The 23,139-nt window shown below is 40.5% G+C and overlaps 1 protein-coding gene across 1 annotated transcript; it reads left to right on the top strand.

The window, feature by feature from the left end:
- The first annotated feature begins 3,097 nt into the window (after positions 1 to 3,097).
- On the top strand, positions 3,098 to 21,276 carry LOC145392476 (putative carbonic anhydrase 3). The gene is made up of 9 exons (XM_080266902.1): positions 3,098 to 3,161; positions 15,659 to 15,733; positions 16,707 to 16,771; positions 17,067 to 17,184; positions 17,983 to 18,121; positions 19,093 to 19,232; positions 19,546 to 19,703; positions 20,289 to 20,375; positions 21,253 to 21,276. Exons 1-9 carry the CDS (start codon positions 3,098 to 3,100, stop codon positions 21,274 to 21,276), a joined length of 870 nt encoding a protein of 289 aa, XP_080123028.1.
- Positions 21,277 to 23,139: the final 1,863 nt, after the last annotated feature.

Below are 23,139 nucleotides of genomic sequence, written 5' to 3'. Positions count from 1 at the left end.
TTATTTAATCCCTTCGCTACGAGACGATCTTCAGCTGAGTAAAACAGTGTATAGTTTGTAAGAGTAAAGCAGAAAATTAACCACAGTGGTGAACGGATTAAAGAAAGCTGTTTTGAAACCTGTCATCACATTAGGGCTATACTGATTTGTTTATTTATTTATTTATTTACTTTTATATATCGTATTATCTCCACTAGTTGGCAAAATACTATTCAGCTGAGGACAGCACTCAGTTAACAGAGATGTTAATGAAAGCTATATCTGATCTCTACGGTTCGAAAAGTCTCTCCTGAGCTAAAGGCAAGTATCGTCTGGAGGCAACAAGAATAAAATGAAAAAGACGTCACCATAAATAAGATGGCTCTGATGCTGTGCGATATAACAGAGAGAACAGCTTCGTAATAAATGGTTAAAGCAGGATATCTACAATTTTGCCCACAGTTCGTCACCATAAATAAGATGGCTCTGAAGTTGTAAGATATAACAGAGAGAACAACTTCGTAATGAAGGGTTGAAGCAGAATATCTACAATTTTGCCCATAGTTCACTCACTTTAACCTGGCTCAGATTTTCGTCCGCTTGCAGCTTATTTCAAGTGGTGTGCTGGCTGAAAAAAGACAATACTAGGGCCCTATACCCTTTCCACAACACTTCCTCCTGAACAGCACCATACTCTAGCGTTAATATCTTGTTACTGCTTAGCATTCAGGACGGACAGATGATCATTTTAGGCCAAGTTAAAGTGAACAAATTTAGCAGTGGAGATAATCAATGGTAAATATAGCTAGCGTTTACAGTGTGTTGTAAATATAAATCTAAAAAGGAAATATTCAGACTAATACTGAACAAAATTAATCATTCATACGTTTATATTACGTGCAATCAGTCATACAAAGAAAACGGGCTACATAATGTCCCCGTATATGCATGCATCAATACTTGAAAGAACATTTGGTTTCGGTATTTTTTGGATAACTGCTAATAATGGATAACGAAATGAAGCAATATAAACAACCTTCTCTTGCTTCAAAGTGTCTGGTAGCACATTTTCACCTTATACTCGTACATTAAATAATTTGGATTTAGGTGTAAAATACACGATACCTTCATAAGTTCTCTTCACATAATATACTGTTTAACGTATAGGCCTACCATTCTGTTACCCATTCACTAATTTAGTATCCCCTATTTCACACACACACACACACACACACACACACACACACACACACAAGCACGCACGAACGAACGCACAAACGCGCGCGCGCGCACACACACACACACACACACACACACACACACACACACACACACACACACACACACACACACACACACACACACACACACACACACACACAGTGAATAGCACACGGGTCGGACGTGTATCATTGAGCTCCGCTCTTGGGATACCTAAATTGTATCTATTTATGGGTCAAGCTCGTATCAGGCTAATTTAGGTGAAGATCCAACATAATAAAACAAGAAATAGCAAAGAAAGTGTAGCCTAAAGTAAGTCAACATCTATATCAGTGTCAAGGAAGGTGATGAATGTCCTTACGTCAGCTGGACAACACCAAGGTTAGCAAACGACAGAGTGATACAAGAACTATAAGTAGAGATTTTTTTTTTTTTAGATGCCTTCGTATTTTGCAAAGATCCCTTTAGAAAGTATCAAGAAAAGAGACAATGGTAAAAAACAGGATGATGACTTCTACCCAGAACTGGTTGAAAAGGAAACTTTCGATAAGTTAGTTGAAAAAATAAATAGGCTAGAGAGATCTTTTCAAATGGAAATTGAAGAAATCAAGAATGAGCTAAGCAGACAGAAGCAAAACAATGAGGAATTAATAAAGGAAATAAACAGAAAGGCCACAACAATAGATGAACTATCAGCTGAGGTAAATTCACTGAGAACAAAGGCTAGTGAAATGGGATGTACAGTTGTTAACCATGAGAGAATTATAGATGATTTCATAAATGATACAGAGAAAATCAGGCAAGCAAGCAGTCTGACAGACCAAAGTAGTAACACTGAAGAGTAAATATCATAGGTAAATGAAATGTTGAGAAATTACAAAGATGAGGTACAAACTACTGTACGTAAGCTAAAATGACGAAAGTAAAGAATGATTTAGATACAACGGTAGAAGAAGAAACCGTAAGAGAGGAAGTGAAATAAATTATAAACAATAACCCAAAACTAGTCAGGGAAGCTGTAGTGATTAACAGAGCAATAGTAATCAGTGGCATAGGTGAAGGAGAAATGAAAAACAGAAGTTCAAGGGACAAAAAGGAGATGTAAAACATAATGAACATACTGCAGCAAGTATCAGAGTATATCTGTGATAAAAATATAGAATATATATATATATATATATATATATATATATATATATATATATATATATATATATATATATATATATATATATATATATATATATATATATATGTACACACACACACACTGTACAGCGTTTCAAAATCGGTCGTTCTTTCCTCCTCTTATTCTGGGCGACTTGGCATATTTGTTCTTTTAATGATCGCGACTAGATCCGGCGAAATTTCGATTTGAGTGCCGTAAAATCTCTCTCTCTCTCTCTCTCTCTCTCTCTCTCTTCACACATACACACACACACACACACACATCTTGTAGCTGTCCTTCTACTACAGAAGACGACGGTTACTATACTCAGTATGTTGGTGTGTTTCTCAGTCTTTGGTGTAACGTGTGTGACTGTGCGGACCAACTCTGGATCCACATACTTTGCCACACAGTTGGCGTGTCAAGTCCGAGATTGCTGGGAGAACTCTGTTTTGGTTGTCTAGATTGTCTGCGGTGTTCACTGGTTTCGAGATTCTCCAAGATGAATGGTTTCTTCTCTGTAGAGAGCTCACCATTGTTTTCTGTCACAGGAAATAGGTTCATGATCTTTTCGTATTTCTTATATGATCTTTATATCCCTTCTACTGTCCCCCTGGGTTGCAATGTGCTGTAGGGAGTTGGCCATACAGAACCTGGCGGGGAAGGCGATGGTCTGTCATGCGAAACTCGTGTCCGACCCATCTGATTTTTTTTTTTTTTTAAGCCAGCATGGTTTCTATTCTGGATGACTGCCCGGTGAAGAATTTGAGAAAAAGGGACTTTATCCTCCCATGTGAGTCCTAGGATGCACTGTAAGCACTGGATGTGAAAAGACAATACGTTTGATGTGTTTGATGTACAGTAAGTAGTCCGGGATTCGGCACCATATAAGAGGGCGGAGAGACATACAGCTGTATAAATTGATACCTTCGTCTTCATTCTCAAGTTGGTGTTTTCAAAGACTCTGGATCTGAGACGCCCAAAAGAGGCTGAGGCGTGGTTGATTCTTGCAAGGACTTCTGCATCAATGTTATGTTTATCAGTAAGCACAATTCCAAGGTAGGTAAAATTCTCTGCCTGTTTCACATTTTCGCCATTTATCTAGAATGCATGAGGCTCTGCTGTCTTGTTTCTCTGAGATATGAATTTTTGTTTTATTGACATTTATTCGGAGCCCCACTGCATGATAAATGTTGGAAACGATGGTGAGAGACTGTTATAAGGCTTCTGGGGTATGTGCGAGGACAGCACAGTCATAGTTATTATTATAATAATGATAATAATGATAATAATAATAATAATAATAATAATAATAACAGACAAGAGGAGGAGGAAACAATGAAGGAAAGAAAGACAGAAGAGGAAGGAAGGAAAGAGGGAAGAGAGGAAAGGGCAGTCACCCGAGAGCAGGACTGGATTGAGATAGTGCATGGTGAGCGCCCCCACCTTCCACAATAATAATAATAATAATAATAATAGCAGCAGCAGCGGCGGCAGCGGCGGCGGCGGCGGCGGCGACAACGGCGGCGGCGGCAGCAGCAGCAGCAGCACCAGCAGCAGCACCAGCAGCAGCAGTAGTAGTAGTAGTAGTAGCAATAATAATAATAATAATAATAATATTAATAATCACGTTATTAGGCGCGATACAGAGGATTACAAACACTGAAACAGCATGTGTTGACGCATTGAAATATCTTTTTACCATGACAGAAGGTTGGGTTGCTGTCAAACATTAATTTTGTCAGTATTACTATAACTCTACCATTACAGCATATTATGCCACTGTTTGGTTTTATATGTCAAAGCTGTGTTAACGTGTTTTATCAGGGATATTATGATGTTTGTCATCCTCTATATTGTGATCACTACTACTACTACTACTATTACTATTATTATTATTATCATTATTATTATTATTATTATTATTATCATTATTATTATTATCATCATCATCATCATTACTATTATCATCTTATGGTGCCTGATGGTTTAGTGGGTAACTGAGGTGCTCCAATCGGATTAAGCCTGTGTAGGTTTATATCCATGGGGTGGTTGGGGTCTATTGCTCACGCAATGCCACTCAGGGATGAGTGAGGTTGGTCACTTTCATCTTAAATGTCAGGACCAACTTGCCTAACCATGGGCTCCTCTCTCCTCATGGGGCAATATAGGATTGGATGATGGATGGATGGATTATTATTATTATTATTATTATTATTATTATTATTGCTATAACTATGATGACACCTGCAAAGCAGGATGGTAACAGTTCTGTCAAGTCGTCATATACCGATGTGAGACATTCGGCCTCTGTTTATGTCCAGTCGTTTGTTTGTTTGTCCACTAACTCCTCCTAGGCTATTCGATGGATGTCAGTGAAACGTCATAGATGTATTGTAGTGGGCTGTAGGCATACCGTTCATCATGTTATTTTTCCCAAACAGCTGTAGTGATCCCACAAGGGACTACAATGGGTTGCATTACCACGGGGAAGTTTTTTTTTTTTTTTATGCGAGGAAGAAGGAACCAAAGGCCATAAGCCCGCAGTTACAGTTCCCTCCAAGAGATAAACAAAATACAATAGAGAGCCAAATTCAAGATCCGATCATTTTGAGATGCCTTGACACACTGCGTTTTAAAGACTGGAGATCATAGGCAGCAGGAAATACAGACAGAGTGAGACAGTTCCAGAGCTGACCTGTTGCATAAATGAAAGACTGGGAGTAACGATTAATTCTTGCATTAGAGAGTTGGACAGAAAAGGGATGAGAGTTTGCTGCCAGACGGGTGCTACGCGCCCGTCGTAGAGGTGGAGGAATGCAAGCAGACAGTTTAGAGGAGCAGTGACCATTAAAGTAGCGATAGAAAAGAGATAAAGATGCAACATTGCGGCGAAGAGACAGAGGTTGAAGGGAGTCAGTAAGAGGAGGAGAGTTAATGAGACGAAAAGCCTTTGACTCCACCCTACTGAGAAGAGCTGTATGTGGCGAGCCTCCCCACACATGAGAGTTGTACTCCACACAGGGGCGGATAAAACCCCTGCAGAGAGTCAACAATTGTGCAGGGGTATAGAAAGAGCGGAGTCTGCTTAGCACACCCAATCTCTTGGAAGCAGATTTTACAAGAGATGTAATATGATCTTTCCAAGATAAGTCCCGAGTTAATGAAACCCCAAGCATGTTCAAGGATGATGCAGGATTAAGCTGAATATTATTAAACATTAGTGGGTATACCTGTGGAAGATTTTGTCGGGTTGATAGGTGTAAGAACTGAGTCTTAGATGCATTAAAAACAACCATATTATTTTTACCCCAGTCAGAGATATGAGCCAAGTCAGACATTAGGTGTGCCATAGCCTCATCCCTTGTTTGTTGAAGTAACTTTTGAGATGGGCGCTGCGGGAACCGAATGGAAAGGTGAAGGGTGGAGTCATCAGCGTATGAGTGGATAGGGTTAGATGTACAGCTTAGAAGATCATTGATGAATGAAAGGAAGAGAGTAGGTGATAGGACAGAGCCCTGAGGAACACTACTGTTGATAGATCTAGGAGAAGAACGATGGCCGTCTACAACAGCGGCAATAGAACGACCAGAAAGGAAGCTAGCGATGAAGGCACAGATAGAAGGATAGAAACAGTAGGAGGGCAGTTTGGAAATTAAAGATTCATGCCAGACTCGATCGAAAGCCTTTGAGATATCAAGTGCAATGGCAAAGCTTTCGCCAAAGTCCCGAAAGGAGGATGACCAGGAGTCTGAAAGGTAGGTGAGAAGATCGCCAGTGGAGCGTCCCTGACGGAACCCGTACTGACGATCGGAAAGAAGGTTGTGATAGGAAAGATGCCTTAAAATTTTTCTATTGAGAATTGACTCGAAAACTTTTGAAATACAGGACGTTAAAGCAATTGGACGATAGTTGGAGGGTTGGGAGTGGTCACCCTTCTTTGGGACTGGCTGAATGAGAGCAAACTTCCAGCAAGAAGGAAAGGTACAAGTTGACAGACAAAGGCGAAAGAGTTTGCCTAGGCAGGGTGTAAGCACAGAAGCACAGTTCTTGAGAACAACAGGAGGGACCCATCAGGCCCATATGCCTTGTTAGTACTGAGGCCGGTAATGGCAGAAAATATATCAACTGGAGAAATTTTAATGTCAGCCATGAGGAAGTCAGAGGGGGGAAGAGATGGAGGAACAGCACCGGAATCGTCTGAGGTGAAATTGGAGGAGAAAGTCTGTGCGAAGAGATCTGCTTTATCAGTAGAAGAAATAGCTACAGAACCATCAGAGTAGAAAAGAGGAGGGAAGGATGATGAGGTAAAGTTGTTAGAAAGATTTTTGGCAAGGTGCCAAAAGGAGCGGGAAGAATTCGAGTTGGAGAGTTGAGAGCATTTAGTATGGATGAAAATATTTTTAGTAGAGCGAAGAACAGACTTAGCACGATTCCGGGCAGAAACGTAAAGATGATGTGATTCAGGGGTGGGTTGGCTCCGGTACCTTTTGTAGGCCCTCTCCTTGTTGCGGACAGCATTAGAACAAGCGTGATTAAACCAAGGCTTTCTTGCCTTAGTCAAAGGATATGAGAAAGGAATGTATGCTTCCATGCCCGAGAGAATAAGCACCGTAATCCGCAAGGCACACTCAGATGGCTCACGGCCATGGAAGCAACAATCATTCCAGGGAAAATCAAAGAAGTACTGCCTGAGGGCCTCCCAGTCCGCGGCTCCAAAATGCCACAAACGACGTTTCGAGGGTCCACAGGCCGTACCGGAGTGATGGGACAGGTTAAGGTAATAAGGTTGTGATCGGAGGAGCCCAACGGAGAGAAAAGATTAACAGAGTAAGCAGAAAAATTAGTTGTGAGGAAGAGGTCAAGTATGTTGGGGCTCTCTCCAAGGCAGTCAGGGATACGGGTAGGGTGCTGTACAAGCTGCTCTAGGTCATTAAGGATAGAAAAGATGTAGGCTTGTTCACCAGGTGGATCCGTGAAAGGAGAGGAGAGCCAAAGGTGGTGGTGAACATTGAAATCTCCTAGAATGGAGATTTCAGAGAAAGGAGAAATGGATAGAATGTGTTCCATCGTAGAAGATAGTCGAAGAATTTTTGATAGTCAGTAGAATTAGGGGATAAGTAAAGAGCACAGATGTATTTAGTCAGAGAATGACAGGAAAGCCGAAACCAGAGTGCAGAGAATTCAGAAGAATCGAGTTCAGTAACACGAGAGCAAGATAAGTCGTTGCGTATATATACACAACAGCCACCTATGGGGAAGGTCTAGTGGTATCGATAGGAACGGCTGTGGTCGGTTCTGTGGTTAATATATCAGTGCTCCGTAATATTGGCACGTTTGGGTCTGCAATTTTTATATATAATATTAGGAACACTGCACATCCATGTTGTTGTTGTTATTATTATTATTATTATTATTATTATTATTATCGCCCGCCTTTAGCAGGCGGAGCGATAACGTTTATACATGCATCTGTGTGTGTGTGTGTGTGTGTGTGTGTGTGTGTGTAAGATGATCCGCACTTAAGGATCACTAGCGGTATCAGTAAATTTGCTGGACACAGTATCAAAGAAAGTGACATTAACTCGACAAAACACTGTATATCTTCAGAAGAAAAATGACAATATGCAAATGGTCAGAGGATTGTTCAGTGAAATTTACAATAGAAAACTGTAACAGACAGAATATCAACAGCCTTATTGGCGATATTAATTACCAATTTGATAGACAGAAACGTATATCAGAATGTGAGTGGGATTTATGAAGCAAAGGCTTAAGCTGCAATGAACAGCGTATTAGTGCCGGAAATAGGGCAAGTAGCGTGCCGGTATATATTGCTAGAAGTGTGAATAACAGGATATCCAAAGTATGAGTGCAGTTGTCGTGCTTTAGTAAGGCCACACCTGAATTATGCAGTGCAGTGCTGGTGTCCGTAGTATAAAATGGACATAAATTCCTCAGGAAAAGAGCAGAATGACGAAAAGAATAAAGAGACGACAGGAAGGAAATGGTCTGGAACTGGAGTCGCAAATGGGTGAAGTAAGTTTACCTGCTGATATAATTTAGAATTTCAGGAACAGGCTATATTGGAGAAGGTTGGTGTGAGACACATCCCACTCAGTCATCAGTGAAACACTTAACGGACAGAATTACTGTGATATGGTTACCAGGTTTCACTACGGTACTATAAGTTTTCTTTTCGACTGTTCCTACAAAAATATCCTGCCGGTTTCTACACTAAGATGCATGGTGCTCCTTTTCACTTTAACTTGCCAGTTTCGGCTGGGATCAGGCGATTAAGATTTACCTTCAATCAACTCACTCAAACCACATGATATCCGCGTTATTTATCTGAGTCTCATTAGAGCAGAACACGTGCAAACATGCAACTACACCTCATCATCATTAAGTCATGAATCATAGCGAGTGAATATAATACAAGTATGCTCCTGGTTTCGCTTCAGTTAGCTGCAGTAACTCTCCAGACACGCACAGGTAACGGTCACTAGTCTAAGACTGATCCAGCCATTCGTGTTGGGAGACTGGGGACAAATCAGATATCAAGGGTGGATGAAAGGTGGGGGAGAAGACAGGTAGCGTTAAGTCTGCCCTCATGTAAAAAGAGGCCTTCACATACAGTATGCTACATGATAGTGTATCGGATGCGAAGATGATTTTAGGGTTATACATTTAACACTTAAGTAAGAGAGACCTCTCAAAGCACAGTAAGGTCGATTGGATGTCACACATAGACATAGAGTAATGATAGTCTGTAATCGGTCATAGTCCATTACAAATTTTCAGGCAACTGTAATCGATTATTCATTTTTTCCAAAGTAATCTTAATCGGAATTTAATCGTAGCATTGTTTGATACAATATCATTTTGTCAATCAAATGTGTTGTATACCTGTAGATTAAGCTATATTTCAACACTTATCGGCCTCATAAGACTTTTTTTTTTTTCTTTTTTCTTTTTTTTTTTAAGATTAAACAGTCAGTCGACCACCCCTTTCAGTTATTCAAGTACTCACCCTCTCCGACGACATGATGCCAGATTTACACTTTGGCACATTTACAGGGGGTGGCCAGACCCAGTGTTTCCCTAACTGTGTCACTCAATGAGTCATTTTATCTTTTTGAAGAAAGAAATCTTACAGGTTGCAACCGTCGAGTTTCATGAGGTTCACACTTCAATTCCATTAATTTTCGCAGTACCCACAGGGGTGTGTCTGAAGTGTGTATGAGGTGTGTGTAGTGTGCATCTGTGGTGTGTCTGAGGGATGTGTTCAAAGAAAAAGGACGTCTTACCCTTTGCCATGGGTTCGGGTGCTGGATACGGTTGGCGTGGGTGCGGCTATCGGTAATGTCCCTCTTTACGTTCATTAGATTCGTTGTTCACCATTTCTTTTAAGCAGTGATGGTATACTGAACCCTAATAAATCCAAGGTTGCTGCACGTGAGGTTTTGTGGGCAAAGTACTTAGCGTACCGTCCTTCACCTATTGACTAATAGTCGTTAATCTTACGTATCCCTACTTTGGAGTTCCCTCTCTACTCATGTTTTGAAAATGACCCGAACCATCACCCCATGGGACATTGGGCCCTACAGGGTTAAAGAAACTGACTGGTTGCCAGGCAAAATTTCCTTTAAGTGAACAAAATTTGTGGATAAGAAAACAACCGAATTTCACTGATATATTTATATATTATGTAATCTGTCAATATAATTACTTACATTCCAATAATAATTTAAATTATGATGCTGTAAGCCTTCAAAACTATTTTTAAAAAAAGCTGTGTTCGGCACCATACCCCCGTCTAGTATAAGTAATGGTGTTATTGTATTGCATATCATACAAACAATAGTTTTGAAGACTATGTGTTAAATCATCACAAAGACCGAAGAGCATCAGCACTGACGCACTGCACTGCTTCACAGCAAGTACAGAGGCACCAAATCAGGGAGCTTCAGGGTCCTTCGGTTAATGCCCTTGCTGTGGTGTGGTGTGGGAGAACGATGTGTTGCGTGGTGTGAGAGGGTGGTATGGTGTGTTGTGTGGTGTGAAAGGGTGGTATGGTGTGTTGTGTGGTGTGAGAGGGTGTTATGGTGTGTTGCGTGATGTATGTGATGTAAGAGAGTGGTATGGTGCGTTGTGTGATGTGAGAAGGTGGTATGATGTGTTGTGCGGTGTGAGAGGGTGGTATGGCGTGTTGTGGGGTGCGATCTGGTCTGACCTGGTGTGACTTCGCTAAAATTGCTAAGGTATACAGGAGTAAATAACCTAACGTCCGAAAATAGTGAGAGATAAGGCGGGCAAATCCGTTCCTCGAAATGCTTCCGTTTCTAAAAATATTAAAATACCATATAATACAAGAGGTGTGGTGGCAGACAAGAGCTTTAAACTTGTAAGTCCTGTACGTACATGTGTCAGTTTTATTCGTTTGGGGACCATGCTGCACGATGTTTTGCAGAGCCTCAGTTTTGTCATTTTTATCCAGAAGCCATCATTCGGTCTTCTTGTCCTAAATTCCCCACTTTCTGGATTTATACTCGGATTTCTTTACCTAGGTCTAGCCGCCCATTTTCTTCACGTGGCCAATCCACTTCGGCTGACAAGTATGCATCACATAGACAGTACATTCACTCTACAGACACTCTAAACGCCTTATTCTGATAGTCAAGAGAATAATGCACATCTACCTTACCATCTTCATCTCATTTCGATCAAGCCTGCTAGTAGGTTATCACTTTCCTTCAGAGTTCACGTTGTACCTCCATATACCGTCAACTTAAATGGCACTGAAACACAGGCACGTAGAATATAGATCAGAAAACGACTGAATTACTTTCAGGTGGAAACAGTGGAGAGGGACGTGTTTAAAACGACCGATAGGAAATGAAAAATGCAAGTTGGAGAAATATAAGTAAGAGGGACAAGTTGAGAAAAAAAGCCCAGCAATCGGTGATAAAAAGATGGAATTTTGTTTCTTAGAAACTGAAGAAAGAGGAGAAAATTAATATAGAAAACAGTAACTGTGGTGAATGAATGAGACTGTCATTACCGGAATGGAGTAATATATATATATATATATATATATATATATATATATATATATATATATATATATATATATATATACAACTGTAGTGAGGCTTACAGTCAAATCTTCCCTCATAAGTGAGATATCCTATACATGACTAGAATGAGAGACGGTACAGTGAGCGCTGTCTGCCATAGATCCATATACATGACGCTGAGACTAAACCCATTAACATTTGCGAAAAGTCAGTCAAAAAATTAAAGTAAACAACTAGTTAATGAGATGCAGATTCATCATTAGGCCTAATCCTGTTTACCCCTCCAGCACTTTATCTCATTATTACAAATACACAGATTTCACTGCCGGACTCCACTTTACCTATATCTAAGGAAAAAAAAAATAACGTCGCCATCTATGAAGATTCTTTTTCACAACTGTAAGTAGTGTTGTTCAAACGCAAGCCATATATTATGAATTTCATTATGAAGAAAAACTAAAGCCACCGTACCTCTAGACCATATTTTCTCAGGGTCAATAATGTATATTAAATGTACTTATGATTCAAGTCACGATTACATTAGATGTAATCGTATCTGTAACAAAAAATTATCATTCAGGCCTAATCAAAATCGTGTATTATTATGTGATCGCACCATTTCATTCACAGCGTCTCTTCCACCACTTCTTATCCCACCCCCCTTCTCTCTCTCTCTCTCTCTCTCTCTCTCTCACCCTTATCCCCACCCCACCTCCATCCTTACACACACACACTCACCCTCAACCCCACCTTCTCCCTCAATTACACACACACACACACACACACACACACACACACACAGATCCCATATACCCTTACCTCACAGCCCCACAATCACCATAAAAGTATATACAATAACATGAATGGAGGTTGGCATAAGAGCTTTGGATACATGTCTTTCTTCTTTGTATTTTTATTTATTTATTTTTTAAAAGAGGGCGGGCTGGGGGAGGGGGGCACAGTAGCAGGTAAAGATAACTGGCTGGTGGCAATGAACTGGGGAAAATGCAAAGGGTGGAGCCAGGAAGTCTCATCTACCTCAACTCTCGTTTCAGCAGTGTTCGTGCTGGTGTAGCCTGTGTGTGTGTGTGTGTGTGTGTGTGTGTGTGTGTGTGTTTAAGCAAATTATTAGCCTCGACCGACAGGTACTGTACGTTATCTGAAAGTCTGGGATGTGTTGAATTGAGGATATCAGACGTAAAAGTATAATATTTTCTTTTTCTCAGTGGATTTATACATATATCAAATTTCAGACAATTATTTTTCTGCTCGACTTTCGTGGAGTAAATGTTACTGATACAGACAAACAAAAGTGCTACATATGTAGAATCTGCATCAGCAGAATTATTCAAACTTTACCTTAACTGACTGTAGCAGGGTGAGAGCCAGGGTTTGATGTGGCCGACAGTGAATGGCTTGGCGATGGCCAGGTGAAGTGGAGGTAGTATGGGGCGTCCTGCTGCTGTTGTTTTTAATAAAAAAAATTATATTTTATTTATTTTTCGGTGTTTTTGTGATGCTCGATGTTTTGACGCTGACTGTACTTTACATCAAGATAGGAACACACACACACACACACACACACACATATATATATATATATATATATATATATATATATATATATATATATATATATATCCCCGTGTTCACTCCTGTTCTTACCTACCCGCAGGTGTGATTGCCATCCAGCCCGACACCCGCAGCACAACATGAGGCTCCTACTACTCATCGGCATCACCACACTCTATCTCGCATTACCACCACCTGCTCAGTCTGCTGTGGTGCAGCACTATGAATCTGCTCCACTCAAGTCAAACATAATAAATAAACGTAAGCTGACATTATGACTAATTTCACTGATATTATCCAGTGCTTTCGATGGTTGATTTGAATTTCCAGAACTGAACAGCTTTTCGGATCATGAAGTGTGATTTGATTTTTTCATCTTATGGTAGCCTATGCTCTCTTTTGTGTTACTGAATGAGATTGCCTCTGATATGAAGAACAAGACAGCCTAAAATAATTACTTCGAATAAGGATTAGTAGAGTTGGATTTTTTTTTACAGTTGTCTAGAAGTTTCGGGTCTTTTGGTTTGTACATCAGAATATTTAACTGATAGCGCCTATTCATTATTAATTTATTTATTTACTTTTGTAACGCTACGCTACCAGTATATCATGCCTGTGTTAGTACTTTTTATATTCCGTCTCTGCGCCATTATTTTGCGCTTCCATTCTACCGCAGTGATAGAGATGAGATGCAACGCAGTGACTTCTTTGATGCCTGGGCTACTGAGGACGTTCTCTGAGGGAAGTGTCAGCGAGCACGGCTGCATTTTTGTTTGGTTATGCACTTCCCTAAAATAATAAATGTCATAAGTGCTGACATTTTTACGGGTCCTTCAAGTTTATTTCTGTGTTACTATACTCTTTTTACCTTAATTTCGTCCGTATTTTCCTCATTTTGCAGCTTATTCCACGTAGGTCAGCTGGTGAAAAAGATAATACTAAGGCTCCGCACACTTTCATAACGCATCATCGTGATTAATATCATATTTAAGTGTTAATCTATTTTTACAACTCAGCATTCAAAATGGAGAGAAGGAAATTTTAGGCCAGGTTAGAGTAAAGTAGTACAGAGCTCCAAGTTCCTGTTTCAGCCCGTTACTGGTGTTCATTTTATGCCCGTTATTGGTGTTCATTTTATGACTGAGCAGTGACGCAAAGATAATATGATGATAATGTGGGTATTTTGCAAATGATCCGTGTTTGGGGTTAGTAACGGTGGTGGTGTTTGTATGTATGGTATACATACTAGTAACATGGAGCTGGCAATCATCTGCATCATCATCATAATTATCAACCATCATCATCATCATCAAAAGCAGCAGCAATAGCTATTGAATCTATGACAGATCAATGCTCATATCTGATATAGTTTAAAATAATTCTGATGCAGTCTGTAAGGTATGGAATATATAATCACATCAATCCGCGAACTTTCTTCTTTCTTTTTACTGCCTGATAATAATATTATATGCGGTTTTTGAGGGATTCCTTTGGACTGAAGAGGTTGGAAGTGGCCTAATATCTAATCTCTTATAACAACCTCAACACATTTTACAGCATCAGAACGTAATCATTGCTCAACGCAGAGATGAGCCATGTAAAGGATATTCCATACTGTGATCCGTCTTTGACTTAACTTTTAGAACGTTAATAAATGTTCCCTTATTTTTCAGATAATAAATGATGTTGGCTGTGTAGTTTCATTTCAGTATAGGCCTAACTATATTCAACAGAGAAACGGTAATTGTTGCTTTAATTTGTTTTCAAATGTGTCCGACTCTAGGCATAGGCTTCACAGCCTGCTCCCAAGGTCCATTAGTCATCCTACATACCATACACCTCCACATGTCACCACTTCGGTCTTAACACTCACCGTCCATACTGAATACATGCTAGGGTTGTCTCATACAGGACTGGTGTACTGGTATTAGCGGGGGTATTTTTATGACATGTCGGCGGGTCTTCAGTAGATAAGTAAAGTCTGCTTTTGCGAAATTCAAATCCTTAAGCTGTTCCCTGCCCAAGCGGGGATTAGAACCTGGGTCCGGTAGGACTCCAGGCAACCTCTCTGCCAATTCAGTCACCGCCTCACTTATTGAGGTTGACTGAAAATGTTTGTAGAATTCATTTTAGACAATTACCACTTCAGAGATGAAATCACAGCGCAGCAGAAGGCATCTATGATTCCAAAGTAATAACAGAAATCGCTTATCTGGTACTGATATCTTGGTTCTGAAAACCGTGATCACCCAAGATAAGCTTATTCTGCAGAACACGCTCGGGATCGTTGGATAAAGCTTTTGGCCTGTTTCTCAATAAAAATTTAAGGAGTTGCAGAGGACAAAGGACTTCATCTGTGGGTAAATTGTTTTAGAACAGAAATAAATTTGTGTTTATTTTCAAACCACATGATTGATTGTTGCGCATCTGTAACCACCTAAGAACATTTTGAACTGTGTTCGGTATATCATGGTAGTGGGTTGGATATCTGAGTACAGCAATTTCAATAGATTACTTTCATGCTAAAAATATATATATATATATATTCTCGCGACCTCGCATCACAAGACTGTCAATCCTGGCGCGAATTATATCTCCGAAAAAACTAATGACGGTCCCTCTTGCCTCCCACCCACAGGTGATGGGGATGAAGATGATGATGATGAGGAGGGAGGTTCAAATGAATTCCACTGGAGCTACAAAGGTCACACCGGTAAGTAACAAAGTATGTGTTAAGAACTACCCAAAGAAAACACTTGGGAACAAATATGAACAAAAGACTGGTTGAAATTGTTTTAACGAATTGACCAAAGGCAACAAACAGCCGGGAAGCCAGCCAGCAATGAACTTAACGCTAGGACAATACCAGGGGTTGTCCAGGTTGTACTGCGTGTGAGATAGCAGTATAGGTGACTGACTGACGACTGAGAGAGTGACTTACGCTGGACATGGAGATATGTTTGACTTGCCATCACTGATGAGAGACAGTGAGGCTACCCTATTGTTCCTGTTACATAGCCTTCTTGGAAAACTTTCAGAAAATTGGTCAGATTCATCTGCAAATATTTAAAAGAAAGGGGTTATAAAGAAAACAAGTACAAAATTCAGGAGTTACATATCCTACAAGAATTATGCGCCACGATCCCGAAAATAGCAAGTGGTTGACACAGTCTGGTTCTTAGAAATATTCCAGAATGTAAATAAGGAAAGCTTTCCATAAGTCAACAGATGATTATGAAGACACTTTCACAGCTACAGCAGCACCGCGTCCTGTGCCACATGGCCGATTATGCGGGTCTGGGCCTGGGGAAGTATTGACATCCGTGAATGGGCAATCTGGACCGTGCGCACATTCAGAGAATGGGCGGCTGTCCCACTTACATTCCTTCGTGGAGACACGTGGAAATAAGATAGTCCACGCCTGCATCATCTCAGCTGAGCAAATAAATTCATAGATCATTCATATGGAGGAAGGAGCAAAGAGGGTTCCAGGGGAGGAGACAAGAGTCGGTTAATGGGGATGGAGTGAGGTTTATGTTTAGATTTTTATTTTTAGCCGCATATTGGAGAGTGCGAATAAACAGGAATGCTCGTGGAGGCATACAAGTGGTGGTGTTTCAAGATTAAACTTCTGGATGACAGACTCTGGCATTACACAGATCTTGTAAGTATGTTCCCTGCTACAGGGTTCAAAAGCAAGGATAAGAAGCATGATGTGAAAGCATTGTGTCGACCTGACTTGATATCTTGTGCAAGTAGGGATCCTGAATTAATTTTACATGACCTGAAAGACTTGATGCAGCTTATGGGGAAAAAAAATTTTCATAATGGGTTATTCTTGCTGACTCGCCTGTTTCAACTCTCATGACCCCCATTTTCCTTCTTTCTCTCTCTCTCTCTCTCTCTCTCTCTCTCTCTCTCTCTCTCTCTCTCTCTCTCACACACACACACACACACACACACACACACACACACATATTGACCTACAGTATCACCCTTCAGGTCCGCGGTATTGGGCAAAGCATTACCCCTTTTGCGGATATCAGCGCCAGTCTCCTATTGATCTCTACAACGGGAATAGGGTGACGACATGGAATCCCTTCCAGTTCTTCAACTACAACGTTATGCCAACATCAGTCAAAGTCACGAATAATGGACACTCAGGTACGCTTATACTGCTTTTACTCTAACCTGGTCTAAAACTGACATCTCTCGGATTCTCTCAATCTTGAATGCCGAGTTGCAAAAACTTATCATTGAAATACGATGCTAGTCACCAAAATGTGCTATGGAAAGGACGTACTGTAGAGGCGTATAACTGCCTCTTATCTCTGGTAACCTACGTGAAATAAGCTGTAAAAGGACGAATATCTGGGTCAGGTTAATGTAAAAAGGATATAGTTCCTTCATGGAGTTGTGAAATCCAGTGAGGTGTCCTAGGTTATTCATTACGGCTAACTTTTATACTCTGAAGACATGGTCAGTTTGTTTTCATCTGACAATGATCTCGAATTCGGTTTTGCTCCGTTGATGGCCAAGTGTAGCCTCATAAAAGGGTTGATTTGACCAGTGACCAAGAAGGCTCATTGCTACCTCATGAGTACGGCCTATCGCACTTCATGCAACCACAGCATAGTATTTGTGTGTATGGTCCAGCTCCGTCAGATGAAAACATAGTGACTGCAAAAACACTTCCTCGGCCAATTTTGCTAGTGACCGTAGCACGACCGCTGTTCTCAGCCTCTCACTTGGTTCTTACGTACGCTAACGTAATATAATCAGGAAATGCTGACACGCAGATTACTATCCACATTTTTATCAGCAAGAATCATAACTCACACTGGTAGGTTTGGAGGGCCAGATTTTAGAGCTAATCGATTAGTAAACTGACAGAGATTCCTCAATAAACCTCCCAAGCTGATTATTGGGATTTACCTAAAACAGCTATTTCTTTACTGGCAGCCATGATCACAGTGGACATGCCGATCAGACCCAACGTGCGTGGCGGGAATCTCAACGGCGAATATGAGTTCGCGCAGCTTCATTTCCACTGGGGATCCAATAACCCCGTTGGCTCGGAGCATCTCATCCAACACAACAGGTAAGTTGGGAGGTAGACGATGATTAGGGTGGAGTAAGGCAGTGGGTGACATGGAGTGTTGCGGCGATCAGGATACATTTTTGCGGCAGTTTGGGTGGAATATGGCGGTGGTTGGGATGGAGTATGGAGAAAGGCAGTGGGTAAGGTGGAGTATGGCAGTGGTTAAGGTGAAGTATGGCAGTATTTAGGGTGGAGTATGGTTGTGGATAGGATGGAGTAACGAAGAGTTAAGAAAGAGATCATGTCGGAGTCGGAGTTAGGTTGTTGTTAGGCAATAAAGTACCTCAGGCAGGAGAGGATGAAGGATGAAAGGCAAGAAAAACTGAAACATGAAGGCAGAGCTTAGACCACACTGAGAGGGCTTGGTATGGTGGATGGTAGACTGGGTTGAGTCAGTGAACCATGGTTAGCTCGCTTCCATGATGGAAACAAAGGTGATGAGGCAGAGTGATAACGAAGGCAGAAGATTAAGTATGACGACAGCAGGAAAAATGGAAACCACGGGACGAAACACTGTGATATATAGAGGACACTGATTAAGTATGTTGACATGAGGAGAAATGAATGAAATAAGTGGAAGAGGCGGTATGATAGACATGGCGGAAGATCTGCGTATGATGGTACGGGGAGATAAATACACACACACACACACACACACACACACACACACACACACACACACACACACACACACACACACACACACACACACACACACACACACACACACACAAGGGGTAAAACAGTATGACAGGATAAGCAGAAGATCAATATGATGACTGGAGAAGATGGTTCCGCTTGCGGAATATTAGTTGGTTCGTCTCAAATGGATATGAATCTTAATGGCCTGAAGTAGCATGAGAGAGAGAGAGAGAGAGAGAGAGAGAGAGAGAGAGAGAGAGAGAGAGATTATAATATTGCATGCCCTCTCCTCTTAGGTACCCGTGCGAGGTCCACCTGGTGCATTACAGGAAGGTTTACAACGACACAGCAACGGCCGTTTTGTACGAGGACGGTCTGGCGGTACTCGGGGTCATGTTTACCATCACAGCGCAAGACAACCCAGCACTCGCAGGACTTATAACGGGGCTTGCCAACATCACGCTGCCAGGTGATACTTTGTGCTGTTTTGTTTATCACGGAACTCGATGCTTTGTGTGACTTAAACCTCTAACTGTACTTGTTACAATCTAATACAGAACTGGTGGGTTTTGTTTCATGTATCACATTAGATATTTCTGCTTAGATTTACTGCTAACCTCCTTACCATTGTTTCTTAATACAGACATCTTCGTCGGGTGGTTGCACTACATCAAGTTCATATCATGAGAGAGAGAGAGAGAGAGTGTGTGTTACATGCTTTCGCTATTTCCGTGAAGATATGGGCAAACACAATTCCTTCACATTCGTTCCTTTACCATCAGGTCAAGAGGTCGCCATTCAGCCCATCCCGCTGTCAACCTTCCTACCCAACAACAGGAAGAAGTTCTACCGCTACCTAGGCTCTCTGACCACACCGCCCTGCAACGAGGTGGTAGTGTGGACAGTCTTCCATGACAAACTAGACGTATCGGCCAAACAGGTGAGGAGATAAGAGTAAATATATTCTCCTATACTCTTTTAACTCTAACTTACCCTAAAATTGTCATCTCTCCTGCCTGACTGCTTAGCTGTAACAATAGAGTAACTTTCGTGCAGCATTGTGTTGTGCTTACTGAACTATGTGAAATACTGTAGGCTGCAAAAAGACTAACATGTGGGCCAAGTGAAGGTAAAACGAGTATAATGACAATTTACACATCCTCTTACTCTTCATTTTCTATCTTCTTTTGTGCCATCATTCTTGATCGAGCATTTAGTTCCTTCAGTACAATGAAGTCGTTTCTCATTTATCCATGCTGCCACAAAACGTCTGTACACGGCTAAGGAATGGCTCTTGAAACTGAAGATGTCAGATATAGCCTTCATTAATCCTTTCAGTACAAGAGGTCTTCCTAGGTAGCAAGAAAAAATAAGTAAGACGTCATCACAATAAAGGGGTCAGACGCCTTTGTGCTTCATTCAGGATTTTAAAAACTTTGAATGGTCTTTTTTATTTTCAACGGCCGTATAAAGTCGTCTGTGGTTAGCAAGACTAACATGGTGAAGTGTGGCTATACCCCTACAGATGGCACAGTTCCGCACCTTGAAGGACGCCAACGCAGATGCCCTGGTTGACAACTACCGTCCTGCTCAGTCTCTCGGTAGCCGCCAGGTGAGTTCTTTTTCCGATGTGAGTTCTTTTTCCCAGGCGAGTTCTTTTTCCAGGATGAGGTATTCTTCCCAGGTGAGTTCTCTTTCCTACTTTTTCCAAGGTGATTTCTTTTCCCAGGTAAGTCATTGTTCCCAGGTGAGCTCTTTTTCACATGTGCGGTTCACTCAAGTTACGCGTTCAAAACCAGGCTTCAAGTTTCGAAGAACGTGGCATTGCTCTGTTTGTTTATATCCGACTGGATTTACCTCTTTAAAGGAGAAATAGTATGGAATAAGGAGGCTAGAAAATTAATGAACAAGGTTTTTGGATTTAAAGAAACTGCTTGAAACTTGAAGCTTACCTGTAAAACAGCCTGAAACTTGAAGCTTACCTGTAAACGTGGAACTGAATGGGAAATGTGCCGTATTTTGCAGCCGGATTCTTAAACATATTTACGACTGATTCCATGTTGTAACTTAGATCTGTTTTTATACGAAGAACTGGATACAAAAGAATATTCTGAACCCTCCTTTACTAGCTTATGTTTCCTGCAGAGAAAGAATATATATATACAGTATACATAATCTTACGACAATTCTCCTTCGTAACTATATTTATTCTGTTATTATCTTTATTTTTTATTTTTTTATTTATTTTACTGGAGAAAGAACAAGAGGCATGGGAAGACTGTACTCTTCTTGCCTTTACCTTCCCACAAGAACAGTTTATGGTTACGACTGGGAATCTACCATAAATATATTCAGGAATGTCGCACATGGACTGTTGATTTTCTTTTTTAAATTGGTAACATTAACTAATTCTGTGCCGGTAAAGCTATAACATAATTTAATATTATGTTACTGATCATACTGTCTAATACCTATAATTCCTGTTGCAGCTTTACTTCGCCGACTTGGACTAGTATGCCGAACTGGTCATATCGTTCAGAAGATTCAAGATCACTATCAGCACCAGCTTACTTCATCAGCTGTGTCCTTCCTCTACTTTCTTATACTTTCTGTAGCGGAGATATTTCCTAAAGGTAGTAGCTTGATGAGGCTGTTTTACAATTGTGTGTTAAGCCAAAATTAAATTCAAAAGCATCAAAACCTACAAAAGAAAATTCAAAATGGTAAAAGACAATCCCAGACTACTCCTTTTGGGATGCAAGAGATCCTGAAGCTAAAGGTTACCATAGTCATATACACCAATATTCTTTTCCCGAAGCTAAAGGTTACCATAGTCATATACACCATTATTCTTTTCCCGAAGCTAAAGGTTACCATAGTCATATACACCAATATTCTTTTCCCGAAGCTAAAGGTTACCATAGTCATATACACCAATATTCTTTTCCCGAAGCTAAAGGTTACCATAGTCATATACACCAATATTCTTTTCCCGAAGCTAAAGGTTACCATAGTCATATACACCAATATTCTTTTCCCGAAGCTAAAAGGTTACCATAGTCATATACACCAATATTCTTTTCCCGAAGCTAAAGGTTACCATAGTCATATACACCAATATTCTTTTCCCGAAGCTAAAGGTTACCATAGTCATATACACCAATATTCTTTTCCCGAAGCTAAAGGTTACCATAGTCATATACACCAATATTCTTTCCCGAAGCTAAAGGTTACCATAGTCATATACACCAATATTCTTTTCCCTGAAGCTAAAGGTTACCATAGTCATATACACCAATATTCTTTTCCCGAAGCTAAAGGTTACCATAGTCATATACACCAATATTCTTTTCCTGAAGCTAAAGGTTACCATAGTCATATACACCAATATTCTTTTCCCGAAGCTAAAGGTTACCATAGTCATATACACCAATATTCTTTTCCTGAAGCTAAAGGTTACCATAGTCATATACACCAATATTCTTTTCCCGAAGCTAAAGGTTACCATAGTCATATACACCAATATTCTTTTCCCGAAGCTAAAGGTTACCATAGTCATATACACCAATATTCTTTTCCCGAAGCTAAAGGTTACCATAGTCATATACACCAATATTCTTTTCCCGAAGCTAAAGGTTACCATAGTCATATACACCAGTATTCTTAGCTAAAGGTTACCATAGTCATATACACCAATATTCTTTTCCTGAAGCTAAAGGTTACCATAGTCATATACACCAATATTCTTTCCCGAAGCTAAAGGTTACCATAGTCATATACACCAATATTCTTGAAGCTAAAGGTTACCATAGTCATATTCACCATTATTCTTTTCCCGAAGCTAAAGGTTACCATAGTCATATACACCAATATTCTTTTCCCGAAGCTAAAGGTTACCATAGTCATATACACCATTATTCTTTTCCCGAAGCTAAAGGTTACCATAGTCATATACACCAATATTCTTTTCCCGAAGCTAAAGGTTACCATAGTCATATACACCAATATTCTTTTCCCGAAGCTAAAGATTACCGTAGTCCAATACACCAATATTCATTTCTAACAGCATTTTATTTGTATAATGCTTCTGGTCATCTCTGGAAGATTTAAACAGCTACACTTAAGCACAACCTTCAGCTCCGTCTCTAATGTCTTCAACTAGGTCACTACCTGTCTGCTAAGAACTGCAGCAAAATATAATGTAAACACACACACACACACACACACACACACACACACACACACACACACACACACACACGAAACATTAGTTTCTCACTTTAAACTCTTGTATTTCTTACTTTACAATGTGTTTACTACAGTATTTGTGTATTGCTGCTTCTTCCAGAGGGTACTGTAGTAAGGTAGCCTAACTG

This window comes from Coenobita brevimanus, chromosome 1 (assembly GCF_032717465.1).
Source record: "Coenobita brevimanus isolate Jiangsu-jjx chromosome 1, ASM3271746v2, whole genome shotgun sequence".
NCBI lineage: Eukaryota > Metazoa > Arthropoda > Malacostraca > Decapoda > Coenobitidae > Coenobita > Coenobita brevimanus.
Note: the sequence above shows the minus strand (reverse complement) of the source record. Positions and strands in the feature narration are given on the sequence as shown.

Bases quoted from the DNA above. Each gene is read 5' to 3' on its own strand.
- LOC145392476 (XM_080266902.1), top strand. From the start codon at position 3,098: ATGGTTTCTATTCTGGATGACTGCCCGGTGAAGAATTTGAGAAAAAGG. The intron at 15,734-16,706 runs GTAAGTAACAAA...TCCCTGCTACAG, and splicing joins GAGCTACAAAGGTCACACCG to GGTTCAAAAGCAAGGATAAG. The intron at 17,185-17,982 runs GTACGCTTATAC...CTTTACTGGCAG, and splicing joins CACGAATAATGGACACTCAG to CCATGATCACAGTGGACATG.